The 18,979-nt window shown below is 41.9% G+C and overlaps 1 protein-coding gene across 4 annotated transcripts in view; it reads right to left on the reverse strand.

The window, feature by feature from the left end:
• The window catches only part of INPP5A (inositol polyphosphate-5-phosphatase A), a 236,756-nt gene that overhangs the window by 19,745 nt on the left and 198,032 nt on the right, over positions 1–18,979 (reverse strand). For all 4 annotated transcript variants that reach the window (XM_081863314.1, XM_081863316.1, XM_081863315.1 and 1 more), the window contains one exon: positions 5,441–5,514. In XM_081863314.1, the coding sequence (XP_081719440.1) occupies positions 5,441–5,514 (74 nt within the window). The remainder of the gene's footprint in view (positions 1–5,440; positions 5,515–18,979) is intronic.

The following is an 18,979-nucleotide window of genomic DNA, read 5'->3' on the forward strand; positions in this document are numbered from 1 at the left end:
CCAAAGTTAAGAGCTTTTGATGGTCATTGATTACAATACAGTTTATAATGTGCTTCACTTTTAAATTCTCCAGGAACAACAACAACAACAACAACAACAACAACACAACCCCTTTTTCCTCCTGAGAGCTAGAAACAGAAGAAAACTTTAAAAAATGTATTTCTTACATGCAGGCCTAGGGACCTGCAATTCCACCCCAGCCCCAAAGAAATCCTAGTATTCAAATGCCATGTTCAATAAGAACAGACATCTAGAAACGTACTTCATTTCTGCTCCCTGTTCGATAACGAGTCTCGACTAAAGTTTTTTCATTGCTAAGAAGGGTTAAAGATGTCAGTAACTATTTCAGCAATCAACAGAACAAGAAAGAAAGCACAGTATAACAAAAACATCACTTTAGGATTCACAGGAAAAACAAACCAGTACAAATATGTAATAATTAATATTACTACAGGGAAGCACAACATATATACTGTAGTTATGGACACTGTTTTGGGGGATTTACAGGGGGTGGCAGCTGTTTTCAAAATCAGAGCAAGACTGTTGCGCATGAATACAGAATTTTTTCTTGTAAGCATAGTGAAGATTCTAAGCAGAAATAGGAAAACAGATGAACTCTACCGTTGCTCTGTGCAGACCCGTATCATGAGCTCCTATATTAGTACCTGAAAAACACAGACTCCCTCTCTGCCCTGATTTTTGTGGTGTTGGTCATTCTGCTAGTTTTGGAAAATAATATACACATTTTATACAAAATAATTTGCACACCACCTTTAGGCCTTCACAGTGCCCCTGGGGAAGTTCTAACAATATATAGTCCAGCATATTTTAAACCTTGAAATGCTGCATATGCAGCAATCGAGCCAAATTTTCATTGCAATTGTATACATGTCTACTCAAAAGGAAGCCCTATTGTGCTCAATGGGACTTACCGTACTCTGAGCGAAGTGTCTAGAGGACTGTAGCCTCAAAACCCTGTTGAATTTGCTGGGGAAAGGCTAAGCATGTGCTAAAGCCTACTATCAAAACCAGCAGGTTTTAAAAGTGCTTCGATTGTGCTTATTGCATCTGAAGGATTATAGTAAAAAGATCTTCTTTAAATTGCCTTAAACAACGTATAAAACTTGAATCCTAAACGGCAGCTCCCAAACCAAGAAAATGAATGGATCACCTCAAAAGATTGCGAGTTGGTTTTTTATGAATTAGTTTTGGGGGAGGGGGAAACACCCCAACCCCTCTCAAAACACTACTCTCTTTCCCTCTCCCATTGCTTGCCAAAAGTCTAGACGTCCCATCGTCTTTTTTTATTCAGGTCCCAGCGTATTTACTGCCTCCTGTACCTAAACAAGTCATCTTGACTCTTCTTGTCAGACCACTGGCACTTCATCACAGCAGTGTCATGGCTCTCTGGCTCCAGGACCACCACTAACACGGGAAAGCCAAATTCATCACGAGGGTGTGCAGTGTTCAAAGCTGTCACGCCTGCCCTGACGGATGACTTCTTGAGGGTAAGTGATATGAATTTACAGCTTGTATCGCATTCTTGAAACCAAAACGCAAGTCAGGGAGAATGCAACTTTCTTCAGGGTACATTTTCTGCCGCAAAGAAATTTAAGAGCGCTACCATTTCTGGATTGGGTGACTGAGAATTCTCCAAGCATTCATTTCTTTCGCTCTGTTGGTTTATATACCTGCGGTCATTTTGCAAGCTGCTTTTACAGTATTTAGAAGTGCCTTACAAATGTTTCAAATAAATAATGCCCCTTCCATAATTAGTAAGGCAAACCCGTTTGCTGCTGAAACCATACTTTATCCATCTTTAATAGCCAACGGAGGCGATTACAATGTGTTAAGAAGCAACTCAGTCATTGACACATTCTCTTTTCAGTTTAGTATTTCATTTACTTAGCTGGCAAAAGGATGTAGACTGACAAGGAACCAAAATACTCATTGCTTTGAAGCCCACTGAATTCGATGGGTCGTATTTCCAGGTAAGTGGGGTTAAGATTGCTGTCGCGATTCCTGCTCAGGCCACCACAACAGAGGCTCTTATCTGAGAGGAAGGACGAGAGCCTCCTCATCCAGAGCAGCTGTATCTTGGGGGAGGGAATTACTGACATATTTCAGCCTCTGTTCCCCTGACTTAACCCACCTCATGCCAACCTCCAGTTCTCCCTCCTTGTCCATCTCAGTCTGGCACTCTATGCCTGAGCCTGGCGACGTCTCAGGACTCATGACAACTGCAGTCTTAATCTATTGTGCACATTTGCCTTACGTAAGAAATGCATTTCAGTCACATTTCTTCATTCTGCCCGGTAAAGGAAAGCCCTTAGAACAGGGGTAGGCAACCTAAGGCTCGGGGGTCGGATCAATCGCCTTCTCAATCTGGCCTGAGGACGGTCCGGGAATCAGCGTGTTTTTACACAAGTAGAATGTGTCCTTTTATTTAAACTGCATCGCTGGGTTATTTGTGGGTGTTTTTACATGAATAGAAGGTGTGCTTTTATTTAAAATGCATCTCTGGGTTATTTGTGGGGCATAGGAATTCGTTCATTTCCCCCCAAAAAATATAGTCCGGCCCACCACATGGTCTGAGGGATGGTGGACAGGCCCATGGCTGAAAAAGGTTGCTGACCCCTGCCTTAGAACATGGTGGCTCTTCCATGAACTTACAGGGCACTTGCCTTCCTCTGCATCCCAAAATGTACTTGGCACACTTGATTCTCTTGCTACACTTTGTTACGTAATCACTGTTTTATGTACTGTCCCCTGTTCGTGATTTATTCCTTTTTATATAGTTTGGACAGAGCCCTCTCACCCCATAATGTGAACAAACTCCGCACACTCTTGCCTTCAATTCCAAAAAAGCTTATGGTGACAAAGATGCCTCTACATGATGGATTATTCTGAACTCATGCACCCAAGCTTTTGGCATTCAATCCATTCAATGTGGTCCTCATCAAACACCATCCCATACCCTCCCACCTATTTACCATTTCTATGTTCCTGCTTTTATTTCTTGTTGTTTAGAAAAAGGATTAATACAACTTTTCCTCCCAACTCCCCCAAACTCTGGAGTGGAGTTTGCATCTGATGAGCGAGTTTTCTCCTTTTTGCAAGGGAGTGGGTGGTGCTGTGGTCTAAAGCACTGAGCCTCTTGGGCTTGCCGATCGGAAGGTCAGCAGTTCGAACCTGTGCAACGGGGTGAGCTCCTGTTGCTCTGCCCCAGCTTCTGCCAACCTAGCAGTTCGAAAGCATACCAGCACAAGTAGATAAATAGGCACTACTGTGGCGGGAAGGTAAATGGTGTTTCTGTGGCACTTGTCACCATGTCCCGTTGCACCAGGAGCAGTTTTGTCATGCTGGCCACATGACCCAGAAAGCTGTCTGCGGACAAATGCCAGCTCCCTCAGCCTGAAGCGAGATGAGTGCCGCACCCCACAGTCAAGTCTGACTGGACTTCACTGTCCAGGGGTCCTTTACCTTTTTTTACCTTCTCCTATTGGGAAGCTTTAAACAAAACAAAATAAGGTGCAAATCCCTCAGTTGGTATTTCTAAACAGCAGGTATCTGTTTTTGTCTCTTGAGATAAAACATGTACCTGCTTTCTTCCAACTTCATTTCTTCATTATTCTTAATGATATTTCTATGGGTGCTTTTTCACCCAAGCAGATGATGAGAACTAAGGAAGAACATAGGAAGAGCCTGCTGGATCAGGCCAATGACTCATCTAGTCCATCACCCTGCTCTCACAGTGGCCAACCAGATGCCTGTGTGTAACCCACCAGTGAGACTCAAGCACAAGGCCACTGTCCCCCCCCCCGAGGTTTCCAGCAACTGCATTCAGAAGTATTACTGCCTCCAGTCTTGGCAGAGGTGTGTGTGTATGTTGGGAACTGGTATGGTATGGACTGAGTAATGGGCCCCTAACAAAGGGGAAGAATGGAGGGTTGAAGGCACGCAAGAATCCTAGCTTGGTACTTATACAGGGCAAGTGGAGGTGGGGAAATCACAAGGACCAGGGTCTGGGAAGGAGCAGAAGAATCAGAGCCTTGACATATGTGAATCAGAGAGTGTGTCTACAAGTTTATGCTTTGCGTGAGAGAGGCTGGCAGGAGGTCCAGTGTGTGGAGGGCAGAAGCCCAGTGAAGAGGCCTTTATCATATCCTGAGTGTGAAAAGTATAAGGGTTTCATACCCCTAAAGCTGTCCCTCGTGTATTAAATCTACTTCTCTGAGGGTATATGAATACTGAGCTTATCAAAATGGAAAACAGCCTTGTGAAATTTATTAAGGTGCACATTTTCACTACTGGAAGTTAGGCCATGCTAACTTAAGAAATATCAAACCTGTTCTTTAGGAAAAGCAAAGTCCTCTTTTATGTAGATAGTATACACCTAAATATACAATGAGCGCTAATGCTATTTGGCATACATCTTCTATCTCTTATACAAAGGCCCCAAAATAACACATTTGGGCTGAAATGCTTTGAGCTATTAATGACAATTCATCAGCATAATTCAATAACTTTCTTTTTGTTGGTTCCCTTAGCTGACTTATGATTATAACCACTCTTAACGCCTTTAGAGATGGTTTCTTGTGTGCACCAGCACATGCATCCTATATTTTTGACTACTCCACAATGAACATCATTTTTTAAAAAAACAACAACCATATAACAGAAAGCACTTAAAAATATAAGCCTGTCATTCATACAAATAATGGATTGCCTAAGTTCTCTTGCAAAAATATCTATTATATGGAAATTGAGTTAGCTGTTCTCCAAAAACAGGTTACAGATAAAATCTCTTCTATTTGGAAGTTAGGAAAAATTTGGAAGGAGGGGGGATGTTGCTAGGCAGAGATATATTCAACACAAGGTGTTTAAGGGTACATTGTTACTTTTATAATCTTAAAGAACTACCAGTCTATTACTACTTAAACTAAAACTGAAGTAAAATTATAATCCTAACATTAAATCCTCTATTAATGTGCAATTGGCTCTGAATTCTCATTAGGCAAGAGGAATTACACCAAACACTTTCACTTCATTGCAAGAGTTCCAGAGTTCACTCTTCAAGATTGGTGCAATATAGGATATTTTTGCCCCCTTTAGGCAGGTATCATAGCAGAAACCTTTATTTCATGGGGAATTCACATGCCTGTAGTTCTATAACAGTTGAACATAAACTTGAGAAAATCCATGCTGGTAAGCAAATTTAAAGAAAGGAGAGCTGTAAGACTTTTAGACGATTAACAGTATCCATATAAAACATTCTGGCCTTAATCCAGAGAAAACTGAAACTACAGGACTGGATACAGTTTCTTTTGCATTCCCAACAACACTAACTTTACAATGAATGGCATTCTAGTTCTCACTTACCAGATTTCCAAAGTGTGCTTAGAGTTAGGATGTTAATTAAATTACATACATATCTTACCTGGGAGGAAACGAAATGTCCAGTTCATATAATTTGTCTTTAAAGACTGACAGCTCTTTGTCAAATTCCAAAAGCTAATGGGGGAAAAAAGAAACCAGAATTAAAACAAATAAACAAATAAACCCTTGTTTTCTTCAAAAAAGGTAATTGTTGCTGCAATACTTACACCGCGATAGGTTTCAAGCTATTGTTAATGTTTTGCTTTATGATGCTGTTTTGTGATTTTATTATTTTATTCTACACTGATTTGGGGAATTGTCATGAAAAATGTAAATTTCAAAATAAAATAAATGAAGAAAGGAAAACATGATGCTGGATTAAAAGTATTGTGAACAGGTCTATTATTATTATTATTATTATTATTATTATTATTATTATTATTATTATTAGAAAAAGAAACAGCAATGAGCATTAAAAACACACAATATTAATTTCTTATGAATGCTCAGAAAGTATTCAACTTTGCTTTTATACTAGGGGCCCACCATGCGGGAATTTGCTCCTTTCAGAGATTAGCTCAGAATTGTTAAAGAAGCACTAGTTTTACTTTTTTGGAGGTAAAACTAATTAGCTGTTCAGAATATTAATATATAGCAAATTAAGATGCTAACCACTCAACAAAATATGCTCATATGGTGGTAATATTAGCTGCTGTACTCTTCTGCCTAGAAGTTATGATAAAAACATAAAAACAAGAACCCAAACTGTCATCTTAAAATTTACCTGCAAAATAAAACCAAACCACAAGGCTATGCAGAACAGCCCCATTTGACCACAAAAGCAAGTAGTATTCCTATTCAGCTATTCTGAGGCAGTCACAATATTATTTATGTATCACTTGATACAACACATGATTATTTCTAGAGTTGTGTTCCTAGGCAGCAGCAGTGAAAACACAATAATAGAGACAGATATTAAGCCAGCTTTAATGTACTGAAAGAAGCATATGAACCCCCTGGACAAAGTTTTTCCCCTGCAGATTGCCACAAAGAAAGGAAGTGTGTAGCTTAACATTGTGCTCCGAAGCCAAAAAACAAACACCCTCCTCATAAAAGAACAATACTAGTAGTCTATATTTCAAAACAGGAGCTATCCTGATGGGCATAAAAAATAATCATCTTCGTCCGAGAACCAAGACCAGCATCGAATCCGACGTGCAAATGAACCTATAGTGCTACCGATCCATTGCTGTAAATGCCACTTTCGGTTTTGACAAGCATGCCATCAAAAATAGCTCTCCTTATAGAGCCTGTGTGTTTACTCCCTGTTCATTAATCATGTCCCAACTCACAGCTGTGCTGATACCATTGTATGAATGGCAGAGGTTCCGAATGAAATTAGATTGTGTTCTTCTTTCCCCTCCGCTCTGTCATAAATCATTCCTGAAATGTGCAATTAGCAGCTACTTGTACACATTAATTATCTGTGTGAAAAGCAGATACCTGAACCACCTGCACAACTGATTAGCTACCCTCCCTGTGGCCCACCCATTTTGTCTACAATCTCTGCAGCGCCACCAACCACCTATCGAGGCGGATTTTTGTCGGTGTACGAATATGGGCCCACAGGAGCATGAAATGCCACTCCTTCCTTTCTTGCATAGCTCATGCCAAGGATAAAAAACCAGAAATGGTTTAAGATGCTTTATATTAAAAAAAAACACCTTATTGCAAATGTATGCAAATTATGAGAATTTTAAGGCCAAGCAATCTACATCCAAAAGCAGTGTAAGAGTTGTCTAGTCCCTGAGGTGCCATAAAGGCCACGTGGACTTTGATAATGGGACTTGGGAATAAAACACACAAATCACTCTAGAAGATGATCACACAATGGTCTGGTTTACATGCACCAGCTCATGGATTAGCCCAGAGACATGAGCCTCAAGCTCCTGAGAAGGAGATTGTAACTGCTTTACTCCTCCCAACACACAGTTTCGTGTGTTGTTTGAACCTGGGTTCATGGCTTAGTTCAGGCTTCCTCAACCTCAGCCCTCCAGATGTTTTGTGACTACAATTCCCAGCATCCCTGACCACTGGTCCTGCTAGCTAGGGATCATGGGAGTTGTAGGCCGAAAACATCTGGAGGGCTGAGGTTGAGGAAGCCTGGCTTAGTTCTCCCCAGACTAGCCCCAAGCCGATACCAAGGTTTGTTCTTAGTTTACAGCTCTTGATTACTCTGGAAATAGCTCAGCCATTCCAGGCCTTAGGGTGGCACAGCAGCAAAATGACTGTGGAGGCACAAAGTGGCCCAAATGGTAAATCCACTACAACTCTCCAGCACAATTTTGTTTAGGCAAGCCTACTCAGATATGTAGAATGTTTACTCTCTTTTCAGCTCATCACTGATTTTAATGATTATGTGAATGTTCTAAATAGCTGATCATTTTGTTTTATTCCTTTCGTAGACTGCTTTGAGGGTTTCTTTCTTACAATCGGGCAATATATAAATTGTGTGAAATAAATAATGTCCACCTTTGGACTCAGTGTGATGTGCAAACCCGGCCATTATAAAAGTTGGGGTGAGCTGTGGGGACTGGACTCTTCCTTCTCACCCCGGCTCAAATTTCTCCCAACAACCTTAACCAGTGTTTCCACTTAACTAAGGTTTGAAACAAGTTTCCCTCGTTTCCCTCATTAGCTTTAACCATGGTTAATGTTAGTGCAGCTGTACAGTGGTACCTCGGGTTACAAACGCTTTGGGTTACCAACACTTCGGGTTACAAACTCCACTAACCTGGCAGTAGTACCTCGGATTGAGAACTTTGCCCAGGATGAGAATGGAAATTGTACGCTGGCGGTGTGTTGGCAGCGGGAGGCCCCATTAGTGAAAGAACGGTTTCCGGTTAAGAACAGACCTCTGGAATTAATTAAGTTTGTAACCCGAGGTACCACTGTAGTTAAGGCTGGCAGTGCAGGGAGACTCTTAGGAGAGGAGAGGCGCTGGAGAGAGAGAGAGCATGCAGTCCCATCAGAGCAGCAGAACCAACAGTAGCCAGAAGTCTTAGATCTGCATCAAGTCCTCTGATTTCACAGCCCTTTCTTTGCATATGATACTCATTCTGCAAGTGTTGATTTGTGATTCATTCAACCATAGTACAGTAGATGAGCAGGTGCTACTTAATACATAGATAAATGCCTTGAGCTGATAGACAAAGCCCTGCCGATACGGCCTTGTTTTTGTCCAACAGTTTGTGAGCACTGCATAAGCCCAATGGGTGCATTTCAACCGAACACTGGATTTTGTCCCATAATATTCAGTTCATCTATGGAACTGGTGAAGTGCCAACATGGCGTTTACATATATAATACGACTAATCAATAGCATCTATTAGCAGTTGTTTGCTACTACATTCAATGCATCTTTTGTTAATGGAAACGAAGAGTGACATCCTGTTTGTGTCTACTCAGATGTAAGTTCACTGGGTTCAATGAGACAAGTGGGTATAGGAGTACAGCCTCATGGAAGTATAGTGCAAAACTGCCTTTCAATACAATTATGATGGAGAGAAAAACTAAGCCGCAGTCCTAACCCCACTTACCTGCGAGTAAACCCCATTAAATTCTTTGGAACTCCTGAGCAAACATGGCTTAGTGTATGTTTACAAACTGACAGTTTTGAACCATTTCTGTGAGAATTTTTTTTTATCTAAGAAGCCAAGACAAAAGAACATTTTGAGAAAGGAGGGCTGCTTGTAAAATATAAAAATGCAAAAGACAGAATAAGCAAACAATGCTTCATAGAACACAATGGTAAAGAATACTCATTGAGAATTCCAGAGACCGGGGGGGGGGGGGGGAGCTAAATAGCTGCATTGTCTTCCTAGATGAATTCAAAATATCTACAGTGTGTACATCCAGTTTGCTTTGTTATGACAATATTCAGGATCTGACAGAAAGGCCAGGGCCTAGATAAGGGTTAACAGTGGTTCAGACACTTAGCTCCCAGCTCTTTCCCCAGTAACAGCCGCAGACATTTCTGACATTTTTATGTACTGTGGGTGGTTGCTTGCTTAGTTATGTGCTGTGTATTGCAGAGGAGCTATTGATATTGTTGTGACACAGATGACAGATAACAGGAACACAATTGTGCTGGCAGCCTCCTGTAGCCTCTCCCAACTCTTTAAGGAGCGGGGACATCCTTACAGCTGCAATGCTGGGCTTTGTAAGCAAGCGCCAGCTGCTGGAGGGACACGATAGGCATTCTTACTGTTATTATTTTGGGCACTTCTAGTACAGAGAGAGGAAAGCTCAGGCCCAGAGGCCAAAGTCTATCTGTCTGGCTCTTAGGACTCTCATTGAGCTGCTCTTCCTGCTCAGCCACACACCCCTCTCCAGATGCCAGCCGAGCGTGCGGCGGTGGTGACAAATTAAAATGTCATGTCTCGGATTGTTAGGAAAGGGATCAAACATAAAATGAACAGCATCGTGAGGCTGTATGAAATTTATGCCACTGCCATATTTGAAGTACTGCGTGTACTCCTTCTTGCCACACAGTGCCTGTTCTCAGTAAGCCAGGAGACATCTGTACTTTAGAATTCAAGGACCGCTTCTCCCCATATGAACTGGCTTGGACCCTGCAACCATCACCCTAGGCCTTTCTTCGTAGGTCATCTCTGTGAGACGTCTGGGAGGTGGTAACATGAGAACGGGCCTTTTCTGCAGTGGCTCCCCACTTGCAGAATGCTCTTCCCAGGAAGGTTCATCTAGTGCCTTCATTACATATCTTTAGGTGCCGGGCAAAAACATTCCTCTTCTCTCAGGTCTTTGGCTAATTAAACAATCTATGTTCTCGAAGCTACTACCTTGAGTTTGACCAAACTGTGGGAGGCAGTGGAAGACAGGAGTGCCTGGCGTGCTCTGGTCCATGGGGTCACAAAGTGTCGGACATGACTAAACAACTAAACAACAACAACATGACCTTTTCAACTGTTTGTGTGTATGCGTGTTTACGGTTTGTTGCTGTGTTATGTATTTTTGTGTTTTTTATATTCAGCGTTGAAGCATATTATTTATGAGGGAAGGCTGAATGATTTTGAGTGCTTTAACTCAGGGGGGAAACCCTTTGCATGTCTACTCACAAGCAAGACCAACTCTGTTCAAGGAAAGTGTGCATTTAGGTTTTTTGGGGGGGAAGGTCCCCCCTCCAAACACTAAGAAGTATAAATTATTTAGCAGGTTATGTGTTTAAAAATTTGGTTGATCTTTTTCTTTATCACTCATGACAGAGGTTTATATATAAAAAAACAAACTTCCCCAAGCACAGTGTGGGGAAAGTTACATTTTCCTCCCACTCATGAGATTTGAGAAATGAGCCACCCCGAGGAATTGATTGGCAGTAGAAAAAGAAAAGAAAAGAAAGTCTTTCTTGCACAATGCCTAATTCATTTATGGAATTCACTGCCACAAGTTTTGGTGATGACGACCACTGGCTTAGATGATTTCAAAAGGGGATTAGACAAGTTTGCAGAGAACAAATCTCTCAATGGCTATCAGCTGTGATGGCTATAGGGTAACTCCTCATTCTGAAAGAGTATCCCTTTGAATAACATTTTTTTGGGGGAAGGAGGCAATATGGGAGGGCTGGTGCCTTCCTGTTCCACCCCTTGAATCCTTGCAACCTGAGCATTAGGCTGCCATTATTAATGTACAGGTACCGTAAAACCATTTTTAAAAGCCAGCTATGTGTTATGTTGCAAGGGGGGGTGGGGGTGGGGAGCTGCTTTATCTCACCACAAATAGCAATTTTGAGCACAGGAATATGGGTTCATACATCACACACCACTTGGCCCTGGACTGTGCAATATTTTCCCCGCAGAAATCGCAAATGGCTTGCAGGTGAAAATCAATATATTGTTCTGTTTAGTTTACTCTTCGTAACACCATTCTTGAGAAATAGCCCTTTCAAGCGTAATAAGGAGGCGGCGGCACTGGGATAACTTATGCAAATGCATTGCAAACTTAGTGATGTAGCTCCCATGTGATGCAGGAAACAGGAAGCAGGGTACACACATTCTAATACAGGGGTCAGCAACCTAAGGCCCATGGGCTGGAAGCAGCCCGCGGAGGTCATTTCACCAGCCCCTGAACTGAGCTGTCCGCTCATGCGCTGTGCTAAACCAGCGCAGCGCAGCACGGGGACTCGCTTCTGCAGCACCGGAAATCGCGTCTGCACATGCGCAGTTGCTGGAAATCACGGGTGCACACGCGTTCCAGCCCACAGAGGGATCTCCGTGGGACCAATCCGGCCTAGGCAAGATAAACCTTGCTGACCCCTGTTCTAATACATGTTAATCCTATGGACTGTGACAGGCTAAGGCACATCCAAAGTTGATCCACAGAAGTTCATTGGTTTTAGTGGGTCTACTCTTGGTATAGATTAATTCAGCCTTTCTCAACCTGTGGGTCCCCAGATGTTGTTGGACTACAACTCCCATCACCCCTAGCTAGCAAGGCCAGAGCTCAGGGATGATGGGAGTTGTAGTCCAACAACATCTGGGGACCCACAGGTTGAGAACCTCTGGATTAATTGGATACAGCCCTACAAGTGTAGGTTTCAAGGTCAGTGGTCTTAATTGTATGACGTGGTGGGATGACACATTAGTGTATGGACCTGTGCATCCTGTTGCACCCAGTGCCAAGGCATAACTTTGCAACTACTGTACAGACAGCAACAGTGGTTAGTGTAGCATCCTCAGTGCCTTTGAAGGATGGATGTACTGCATGGGACAAATCATGTGTGCATTTGGAAACACAGATTGACTTGTGGGAGTCGTCTTTAAAACCTAAAGGAGGAGATGCAGAGCTTCTCTACAAAGAGTACCTAAGGTTCCACTGGAGCAATGGACTTGTAGTTGTTCTTTTATGTTCCATGATTACCAGTGGTCCTTGGTGCACTGCTTACGGGTGGCTTCCAAGACCATGATGACAACAGGAGAAAACATGTACAGACAGATGTTTCGACAACACGTTGAAGAAGCAATCCACTTCTCAGTTTTAAACAGGAAAAAACCAGCTTGTCTCTTTAGCAGCTACAAAGAAAACTTAAACAACAGCCCTTGGCTGCTTGCAGATTTCTCTGTCATACATGCACACAGCTTCACTGGATCATGGCCATGAAAGAAAAACACAGCAGTTGAATTTTAATCTATCTGCAATGGTAAGAAAACATGGTTGCCCATAAAGAAGAAGTGTACCAAAACAGCAGCTCTTTGCACAATAAAGGTTAAAGACCCATGGGCCAAGAGCCCAATGGTTCTTGGTTGTATGGAGTCACACCAGCTAGTCTTTCCTTCATCACCTGTCACGCCAACAAGTTACAACTATCTTAGGGATGGAACGTGGGCTGCTTGAAAGTCTTTCTACTCTTATGAACCAAGGACAAGCTATGGGTCTACCGGAGTATTTGCCTAGAATATAAATGTACACAATGATTACATTTGCATTTGAAATTAACAATCTGACATTTCAAATAGCTGGAGAAAGAACACAGTCTGAATAGTTAAATAAGATGTGTAAATATTGCTTGCTTAGGCTCAAAGCAAAACAGCTACCCTGAAAGTGGGAGGCAGGGGGCGGAATCACTGTCCATAGGGACGCTAGTATAAGCTGCCTTGGCTAAAATCACAGAAGTATGAACCTTTTATAAGGGGGCAACTTAATTCAGTCATTGGAGTAGAACAACAGCAATTACTCATCAAGACCTACAGACCAAAGTCAGAGCATTGTTAGATCAGGAGGTGATATTAGCAGCATTTATCAAATCTATCTGCAGCAACCACCAGAGAATTCCCAGCTGCGGAAGGGAAATGAAGTTTCAGGAAGAACAAAAACACACTCAACACCACAACTACAAGTGAAGATCTGACAAAAAGTAGTCATAGAGATTTAAAACACTGGAACGTGGATCAAAGAATTCCCTTTTTGTCATTCTTGTGTGATTGAAATATATTAGTGAATGTGTATTTCTAGTACGTATCTAGTACATTCTAGTGCCAGTATTTCAATGCCCCTACTCTAATGGATTTGCTATGCATTCATATAACCACAGTATAGCAGACATTACCTTCAACACGAAGGAAGGGAGGAACAACCTGAGGTTTATTCTAAGTCCAGTCAGTGTTATATCTCTACATCACACCCCATACATCTTATTCCTACTGGTGCCTTGTGACACCACCCAAGCAAATGACAACTATGATCACTAAAGGAAAACCTGAGCATGGTAAGCTGCGTTTAGAAAGGAGCTCCAATGTATCCATTATGAGTTGCAGAGGGCATTGAAAAAAAATCCTATCTCCTTGTCTCAATTTTTTTTCCTATGCAGTCCATTCTGTATTTAGATCCTATGGACTCACTACAGAAAATTATGTCATACGATACAGAAGTTCAATCTACGTTCTTCTCAAATCCTCTTTTATGTCCTCTCATCCCTCTGCTTTTGTGTCCTCACTGCAAACTAGTTAAGGTAGGGCTCACAGACTGACCGGCCAAGCCTGTTCTTACTTCCTAAACTAAAGATAAATTGAGTGTTAAAAACAAAAGCTACAGGAAGCGGGGGGAACCAATCAAATCTGAAGTTGCGGAAACAGAAGTCTCAAAATTCCTGTATTTTAGGCAGCTGGACTACATGATCCTTGGGGTCCCTTCCAATTCTATGAGTTTATGACAAAAATTAAGATGCAGAAGCATCCCAAGTTAAATCTTCCACTTTTTGATAAAGAAGAATTGACCACCTACTTTTACCTGTGCTTCCACCGAATTGCGTGGAGGTTCAGGCCTTTGAGATATGCTCTGCGCTGTGGCTTATTCCCTGAACGCGGGTGCTAGTTTGGTCATTGGACTTATTTTTCAAATAAAAACAAAAGCAAAATGTCACAGAGCTAAATAAGTGCCTCCATATGAGCTTCTATGAGTGAGTTAGTCAGTACTATAAAATACACCTGGGATGTATTAACAGAAGTCGGGGGAAGGAGACTTGCATTCTACAGGGGACACCAAACTACCAGAGACTCCTCCAGAAGTGGGTGAATTTCCAGGAACACAGGAAGCTAGCTGCCTTATACCAAGTCAGACCATTGGTCTGTACCACTCAGTATTTATCTGCACCTAGGGTGAGGAACCTGTAGCTCTCCAGATGTTGTTGGGCTCCAATTTCCAGCAGCCTCAACCACCATGATTAATGGTCAGAGATGATGGGAGCTGTAGCCCAGCAACATCTGCAGGAATAGAGATTCCTCCCTCCTTAGCCTACACTGACTGCTAGCAGCTTTTTGGCATTCCAGACAAGGACCGTTCCTAGATCTTACCAGGAGATGCTGGTGATCAGACATAGCTTCTGTTGCATGGCACTGAGCTACAGCAACTGTATGAAGAAGGACCCACATTCCTTCATCTGCCCTCTCTTTGTAAAATTTCAAACACACAGCCTCACCTTGACCAGCATGGCACTCTAACCTGTTGAGCTATTGGCCGAGTAAGGTAGCTTAGTCCTCCATTCCCATGTGAGTTCCAAAATAATCTAGGGACTCATCCATGCATGTTTTCCCTGGATTCAAGATTGTATAATAAGGGTGGCCACAGTGCTATAGTCCACAACACTTTGTGCCAGACAGCAATGCTGGTTCCAAGCACTGCATTGCTCTTTAAATTATTTGCTATAATCTCCTCGCAGAACGGTTCTCATTTTAAGGAGACCAACACACTGATTGTTCTAATATTCCTTTGCATTTTACCACCCATTCACCCTTTCCCCTAAATCCTAGGCAACTGTGATGCTGAGCTATCAGTTCCTTTCCCTCGTCTTAATTTACCCCTTATACATCATATTCAAGATTTTATCTGGACAGGGGCTGGATGGCGTAGTGGATAAACCTCTGCCTTTTCACCTCTGGGATCAGGGTTCAAGTCAAACCCTGATGAAATGCATTTGATCGCCCTAATCTAGTTCTTAGTGGGCAGTATTCCCATTATCTTTAAAAGGGTCAGAGCCAAGGCCATTGGGAAGAGTGCATTGTGCTATATCTTGTCTATTGATTAATACATTTTCAGTGATGCCATTTCCTTAACCTTCATGTGCACCCATTCACACACATGCTTATCAAAGCTTCGTAAAAGGTCCTTTGCTGATTGGAAACCTCTATCTTATCTCCTCTCTCATCTGTTCTTCTTGGGATTTACTTTGAAGCATTTTTTTTTTTTTAAAATATCAGATTTCTGCCACCTGTTTTCCTCCCCTTTAAAAATTCTTGCTAGATTCTCTTAAAAAAGAAAGAAAAGCTGAATACCAAATTATTTTGAATTTTGGAAAGACATATACACACTTTGTAAACAGAAGTGCTTTGCACCTTATTATAGATAACTTTTCTTCTCTATATGAATTTATTAAAGTTCCATAATCAAAGGGCAATTGGAAGTGTTCCCTTTAATGAAGTCCAGTTGTTAACTAGAATATATGCTTCAGGGACAAATCTCTTTTATGAAATGTATCAAAATATTTTGGATCTGCTAGAAAATGTCACGATGATATATATATGGATCCAGTCTTTTGTTTGTGATTAAGTCAACCAAAGGGGGAAGCTTGTAAATATAAGAATGCAAGTTTATTCTAAATTCAGCCCTCCACATATAATAATACAGTGGTGCCTCGCAAGACGAAATTAATCCGTTCCGCGAGTCTCTTCGTCTTGCGGTTTTTTCGTCTTGCGAAACACAGCTATTAGCAGCTTAGCGCTATTAGCGGTTTAGTAGCTATTAGCGGTTTAGTGGCTATTAGCGGCTTAGAAAAAGGGGGGGAGGGGAAAACCTCGCAAGAACTCGCAAGACGTTTCGTCTTGCGAAGCAAGCCCATAGGAAAATTCGTCTTGCGAAGCACCTCAAAAGACGGAAAACTCTTTCGTCTAGCGAGTTTTTCGTCTTGCGAGGCATTCGTCTTGCGGGGCACCACTGTATTATTTCATCCAACCAGCAACATACATGTATACTAACTGGCTCACTAAAAATGAACTCAGCTCAGTTTTTACCAAGGAGCCAGCAAGAATTATAAATGCCTTCAAAATAGGAAATTCAGCCCTTCTAGCTCCACCTTTCCAATCCTTTCTGTCTGAACTTTTCTCTCAGGTCATCCTGTGAGACCACAGCAACCCCAGGGTGGGGTTCAATTCTCTTTATTTTTATGACTCCTGCATCTTCTTTGGTGCCAACAGGCAATATTTTTCCAAGCAAATTTCAAAGAGTCACACTCTAAACAGAAGGGCAATCGGAACTGATAGGTGTACCACATGAATCAGGAGACAGAGGCGTAGATACAGCAAATGCTAAGAAAACGAATGATGAGAATAATGCTCAGCGATTAGAAGCATACTCTTCTCTTGAATGATCGGCAAGCAGATCAAACACCATGTTCCAGATATGGTCAACAGTTAAAGCCAAAGATTAGAAAGGATTATGGGCCCATATGAGAAAGTCAGTCAAACTGTCAGACATACTTTCAGATAGGAAATAAGGGGAATTTAATATCAGGAATAAGCCAAGGCTGCATTCTCTCAGGCTACTAGAGAGGGTGATGAAACTACTGGAAGCAGGAATAAAAGTCCCTTGTGCAGCGCTTCTCAGTTGGTTGTTAGGTGCTAGGGAACCACAGAGCAACGGGGCTTTGCAGGCACTGTCAAGTGGCGGTGCCTGCAAAGCTCCTTTTGACAAAGGTCTGTCTTTAACTGCCTGACGCTTGATGCCAAATGTAGGACAGGTGGGTATGGCTTGCTCAAAACTTGGCTTACCATGCTAAATGGGGAAGCCTGACAAGGCAGATTACGCTTACAAGCTGGAGGTTCCTCACCCTTGTTGTAAATCCATGCCCTGTGTTCTAAATGAATGTCAGTTGCAGAATGCACTGTACTTCTTCATTTGCTTATTTTTCCTGGGCTAAAGATGTGAATCATGTCATGCCCAGTAAAATACCATTTGACTCATATTTTGAAGGTTAATCTTAAATCTGGAAGAGTCATGATTGGATCCTTTCAGTTCTGCTTTGTAATTGTTCCAAGATTGTAACATATCTTTGGTTACACCCTGGTTGAATTTCAGCAGGACTTTGGAATGCATTTTGCACATGTGGGCATGTCCAATTTCACTAAAACGCTGCACAATTGCCCTAATGCGCAGTTGCATAGACAAAAACCATAAAAGAAAAATTGGTTGATGTGTGTGAGTGTGTTGTGGCAGCAGTAAAGTTCATTTAAAAAACAACTTTTTTAAAAAAACAAATACAAAAGCAAGAACCATTTACTTGGTGGTTACTACAAACTGATAGAAGGAGGAGCACAAATCTCTTCTCACCTAGCTTGCAAAGCTCTGGAACGGTATCTCAATAACAGATTTGTATAGTTTGAGTTCTGTGCTGATAAGAATGATCAGACACAGTAGAACTTCAAAAACTGGGCTGGAATTGGATTCTGCAGTCACCCCTAATCTTAAGGTTATCAGCAGCTAAGGGCTCAGGAAACTGCGGCGCATGTTTGGATCACTACTCAGTAACTCTGACTTAAGGTGATGCCTTGTATGTGTGAAAGGGCTACCACAGACCACAACTGCAGAATATTTCTCTGTATCATCTCAAAGGTGTGAATACGCTTGTGGGAATCAGGCGCTGGTGCAATCTGCATTGGAGGAAAATGGATGCATGCAGGTGTTACATCCTTCTGGAGACCACAAGTATCAAACTTTGCTCTTTTCCAGTTATAGCAAACTCTCTGGAGTGCAGGCTAGATACATAACCTACTTCCTGCGATATGTATCTCAGCTGTGTTCTTTGTAGGGGGGTGTTAGAAACTCGTATACTATAACAATCCAAGGATAAATTTGCCTCAGTTTACGTCTATTTCTTCCCAGTTTCTTTTGCTTACACGAGCTATATACAATGTAGAATTACTCTGGAGGGGCAACAAATTTCACCAGTTAGCCAGCGATTTAACTCCAAACACAGATTTACTGCTTGTTTTCATGGGGAACTTGTATGAGGCTGCAATCCTAACCCTGCTTACTTTGGAGTAAACCCCACTGAATTAAGCAGGACTTAGTTTTGCTAAGTATAGTAAAGATTGCACTGTTAAATTACTGAGGCCCTAAGTATTTTTCTTTTTGTCTTACATTGTAAACCTATGCATGTCTACTCAGACGTAAGTTCAACTCAGTTCAACAAGACTTATCCTTATGCAAGTGTATATAGCAGAACTTCCCAACGTGGTGCCCATGAGCACAATGGTGCCTTTGAGGTAATCCTCTGCTGCCTAAAAAGGCTCTAAGACCTCCCCACTCACTGCCACCTTGCTCAAGAGCTGCTAAGGGGGGTTACCTTTTTCTCCCATGTAAGAATGAAGCTTTGGAAAAGGGTGGCACCCACCACTGGTTTCTGAGAGAGTATTTCTTTTAAAGTATTTTTTCTTCTGGAATGTGATGTTAAAAAAAGAAGAGATAATAGCGTATGGGCAATGATAAGGTAGCCTGCTGATAATGAATTATTTGTCAGTTGTTGTCTCATCTATAC

This window comes from Podarcis erhardii (assembly GCF_964252035.2).
Source record: "Podarcis erhardii genome assembly, chromosome: 5".
Taxonomy (NCBI): Eukaryota; Metazoa; Chordata; class Lepidosauria; order Squamata; family Lacertidae; genus Podarcis; species Podarcis erhardii.